The sequence below is a fragment of the Rhagoletis zephyria genome, unplaced genomic scaffold (assembly GCF_001687245.7).
Source record: "Rhagoletis zephyria isolate East Lansing unplaced genomic scaffold, Rhagoletis_zephyria_1.1 Rzeph_scaffold_04646, whole genome shotgun sequence".
In the NCBI taxonomy this organism is placed as follows: domain Eukaryota; kingdom Metazoa; phylum Arthropoda; class Insecta; order Diptera; family Tephritidae; genus Rhagoletis; species Rhagoletis zephyria.
The window spans coordinates 1-4,895 of record NW_016161729.1 but is presented as its reverse complement, the minus strand read 5'-3'; the positions used below and the strand labels follow the sequence as shown (position 1 = coordinate 4,895).

Sequence of the window (4,895 nt, the reverse complement as noted above, 5' to 3'; positions counted from 1 at the left end):
TACATATAATGAGTACGGCCCCTGATTTGAACAGATTTTGAAACAAACTTTCTGCACTTTATTCCAAAGAGAAAAATTTGTTCTGTAGTTATGTAACATCCATATATATATACATATTTATTAAGTATTGTTCCCTCACTTGAAGAGCGCGCAACTTAGGAATGCATCAAAATGCAAGAGAATCCAAACGAAGAGCTTAAAATCGTAAGAGCGAAAAATCGCAAGAGCGTGAAAGCGTCGTCGTCAACGCGACGTTAACTCGTCACAAACGAGACGTTGCGACGTTAACGAACAGTTGGCGATGCGAGCGCAAAATAGAAAGACGTCGTAGTTGCTCAATTACATTAAAATAATTTTCAGCTTGAAGCTAGATACGAAAAACTTTGAACGAGTCCACAAAAAAAAATAAAGGAAATGGATGCGGAATTTAATAAAAAACTTATCAAGCTAGTGAAACAGCACGAGTGTTTGTACGATTTTAGCGCACCAGAATATAGAGACCAATCGTTGAAGGAATTAATTTGGAAGAAAATTGCAGACGAGTTAAATACGAAAGGTGAGGGTTGTGTATACAATTGAATTATTTACATACATACATGCGTATGTATGTATGTATGTGTATTAGGGTGTTCCATTTTTAGGCAATATTTTTGTTCTCTGTGCTACCTGAAAATATATTTTATAGAAAATAAAAAATTATGCATTTGAAAAAGAATTCTATCTGCCCGTTTCACAAAAGCAATTTAAGTGACAAGAACGAAAAAAGACACTGAAGATTGCACAATGCCGAAACCGGGTTGTCTGCAAACCAAACTTGACAAGGGATGACGGAAATTCGTTACAAAATAAATGAAAAAAATTGTTTTCGGTCAGATTCCATATGTATTCAAATTCAATTAAAAATATCAAAAATGTTCCTTATGATTCATTTAAACCATTTTTGAGTGATAAGAGGCCTCGAATGGTGTCGGTTTTCATTTCATCAAATTTCAAATAACGCTGTACCGCTAAAAGAGTTTTAACTTAAAAAAAAAAATAAAACCTTATTGCACATCTTTGTACCATCCCAGTTTTTTAACTTAACTTACCATTTTGGTAATTCCAAATAACAGTGCAGATGTTATGATATTGAAATAATAGGTGGACACCCTTATTAAAAATATTATCAGCTTAAAGTTTTCTTAAAACTCTTTCATTTTACACAAATTTTTCGATATTTCATTTAGCTGGTGTATAAGTAAAACAAACTCGAATTTTCAACCAGGCGGCAATCTCTTTAAAAGTAGTTTCAGACTAAAATCTTTTTAAATTCTTGCTATCTGGTATTTTGATATGTACGTATTAACTGATGAATTAAGTTGAATTTGATTTTTCTTAACACATGGCAACTCTCCTAAATACAGTTCAGAAATAAATTATTTTCTAACCCATTTCGATTGACACCCATTTTTTTCGCAATCCATTTAGCTTAGTTAATAATTTTGATTAAATTTCTTCAACAAGTGGCAACCCCCTTCTGACACCCTAAAAAATTCTAAATATTCAAACTAAGTATTTCTTAACACTCGATATCCAGATTGTAAAATTTCATGTAACTTGTGTATAATTAAAGTAAATTCGTATTTCAAAACAGGCGGCAAACATCTTCAAATTTATTTTCGAACTAAAATCTCCTTAAATATCTTTTGTATGACATTGTTATAAATATTTGAATTACCTGATGAATTAAGTTGATTTTTATATTTTAAACACGTGGCAACCCTCCTAAATATAGTTCAGAAGTAAGGGATTCAAAACCCATTTTCATCTTTTAGTAATTCAATTAACTTATTAAATAATTTGAATTTAGCCTTTTAAACTGGTGGCAACCCTCGACCACATCAAAAACATTTTAAATTGTCAAACTAAAGTTTTCTTAAAACTCTTTTATTTGGTACACATTTTTAATATTTCATTTGGGCATAAAATAATTTAATTCGACTTTTCAAATAGGTGGCAACCCTCTTCAAAATATTTTCAAACTATAACCTTCTTAAAGCCCTATATGCAGCTCTCAAGAAAACGGTAAAGAAAAAATTTCCATTATTTCGCGTGTGTGTCCAAGAATTTTGACATTTTTAATACCTCACAACCTGTTGNCCTGTTGCCTCACTCTTTCCTCAAGAAATAATGGAACGGGCATATATTTCTGTTGCAAACCTGGGTTGCCTTGTGCTCTTTTTTCACAAAAAACTTTAGAAAACCGTAGTAGAAAGCGTAGTAAATTTCTTAAGAACTACGTACTGCCTTAAGGAAATTTGACTCAAGAAAATTTCTTAGCCATTTCTTGTACGTCATTTTATATGGAGTTTTTGCTTTTCTTGACAGCTGCATACAGGCCTTAAACCTCTTTGCTCTGAAAATCATATGGTGATATCTTACATTAGAAATTAACCTATAATTAATACTGAAAAGCTATTAAATTTTTTATCAAGAATTTTAAATTGTGTAAATATAAATTTTGATAATATCATTATTGTATTATTATTAGCATCCGGAAATTTCTTGCTCTACTGAAGCTGTAAGTGTACAGTATACACTAAGATTTTTCTTTAATACCGAAATATCGAATTGAAAATGAAACAAAATTTTTCCCGAGTTATTTATGTATGTATGTATATGGGAAAACGAATTTTTAAATGAGCTAAGCCCGTAATGTACCTAGATTTTTTTTAGACGACTTAATTTTTTTAATTTCTATAAAGTACTAGGTTTTTAGGTAGCACAACAAAAATATCGCCTAAAATGAAACACCCTAATGTTAATGCATACATACATATGCACATTTCCATATGTTTATAGTTGTACGTTCGCACTTTCAGATGCGGAGTGCAAGAAACGCTGGAAATCGCTACGCGACACATACACAAAAACAATACGAAAATCACATCTGACTACTTCAGGTAAAAGACTCCCAAAAACAAAGTATAAATATGCTGACGAGCTATCCTTTTTGCGTGGCATCAAAGAGGGCAAACAGTAAGTGTTGAAAATGTGTTTAGTTGCTCCTAAATAAGTACCTACATACCGCACAGCATATTCGAAAGAGGCACAACTCAAAGAAAATTTAGGTCGATAATTAGTTTTGCATAAATCAATTCATAAAAGTTATCAACAATTAATGCAAATAAATAAATATATTCTCTAACTAGAAAACTACGAATATACCTGTTGCTGAATTAATTGCGTCGCATCTGTATCTGCATCCACCAGCTGTTATATTTTCGGATCTGATTTTCAAGTTTTGCCTCTTTTAAAGTTGGTGTGCGATTTGTACATATTGAGCTCTAATCCCGAAAAAATGTAACCGGCATTTTTTTCAAAATTTTCTTTTTGATGCAAAAATGTATCTAGATGCTCGGTTAAGTTTTTTTTTTGGGGTTAGGGCTTGACATTTACTTACATACATACATACATACAAACATACATATGCACGTAATAACCGGCATACAGTGTTTGGAAAATTGTTTTTAACAGGTCCTATAGCAGTGATGAGGATACTTACGACAACGAGGAGCCAAACAATGACGATGAAGATCTCTGGGGACCTTTACCATCACCAAAAATGGATGAAGACTCCCAATCGAGTTTTTGCGCGCCATCAAATGAAGCCACTCCAGCTATTGAAATTGAGGAAAATGTTAAACCGGCTTTCACAGAAGTTATACAAAAATGTAGCGATAGCGCCGTCGAAGCGCGCGGCTTTGATCCGCTAGGAGCGAAAAATTCGACTGTAATGGTATTTGAAAGTTTAGCGCATAAAATTTTGTCAGCTGGTTTGTCGGAAAGTGATGTGGACGCTATTGAACTTAAGGTGACATCGATTGTTTATGAGGAAATCGCGAATCGGCGTCAGAAGAGGCAAAATAAAGCCAAATAGTGGCAACAACAACAACAGTGATAATAAATTAAATACATATGTTTGTGTACTTCTTTCTATGTACAATTTATACGTCTAATTAGTTTTAAATAAAGAATGAATTGAATATATCACCTAGGGTATGTACCTCTTATACGGCTCTTTCAAAAGTTAGCTCAATTATAATGAGGAATTCGCTCTAAATAGGAAAGGGCGTGTCCTTCAGAATTCAACGTCAAAAATACTGTAAACAAATTTTAGGGCAAATGTATATACGTATGTACATAAGTATTTGCTAGATCCATACAAAGATAAGATAGATGTAAGTTAGAGCAGGTCAATTTCTTTTTGACTATGCATATATTAGCATAGGAGGTTTCTTCGTATAAATCTGAGCAAATTGGTCGAAGAAACCTTTCACTGTTGCGAACCCTAGTGGAAGTTTTAAGAAAAAGGTAAGTGCAGAAATCGATTCCTTATACNATTTACAAATTTTCTTTTGTTTATGAAATTGTTCAAAAACTCGAAAATTTTGAACAAACATTTGAGCAGTTGAGCAATGAACGAGTTTCGAGCGAGTATCGAGCTACTCGCATTGCTCGATACCCGGGTATCTAGAGCTCTAGTATGTACCTCTTATACGGCTCTTTCAAAAGTTAGCTCAATTATATTATAGGAAAGGGCGTGTCCTTCAGAATTCAGCGTCAAAAATACTGTAAGCAAATTTTAGAGCAAATGAACATACGTACATAAGTATTTGCTATATCCATACAAAGATAAGATAGATGTAAGTTAGAGCAGGTCAATTTCTTTTTGACTATGCATATATTAGCATAGGAAGTTTCTTCGTATAATTCTGAGCAAATTGGTCGAAGAAACCTTTCACTGTTGCGAACCCTAGTGGAAGTTTTAAGAAAAAGGTAAGTGCAGATATCGATTACTTATACAAAAAAAAAAACGCTTACCTATAGCATGTTTTTATACAAATTTTAAGCAC

The 4,895-nt window shown here is 32.8% G+C and overlaps 1 protein-coding gene across 2 annotated transcripts; it reads left to right on the top strand.

Moving 5' to 3' along the window:
- Positions 1-248: 248 nt before the first annotated feature.
- On the top strand, positions 249-4,029 carry LOC108371013 (uncharacterized). Of its 2 annotated transcripts, none has more exons than XM_017626486.1 (3): positions 249-556; positions 2,862-3,018; positions 3,517-4,029. In XM_017626486.1, exons 1-3 carry the CDS (start codon positions 415-417, stop codon positions 3,917-3,919), a joined length of 702 nt encoding a protein of 233 aa, XP_017481975.1. In that variant the 5' UTR covers positions 249-414; the 3' UTR covers positions 3,920-4,029. The 2 variants fall into 2 exon arrangements, with proteins under 2 accessions (XP_017481975.1, XP_017481974.1); XM_017626485.1 differs by having other exon boundaries at positions 268-556; positions 3,493-4,029.
- The last annotated feature ends 866 nt before the right edge of the window (positions 4,030-4,895 follow it).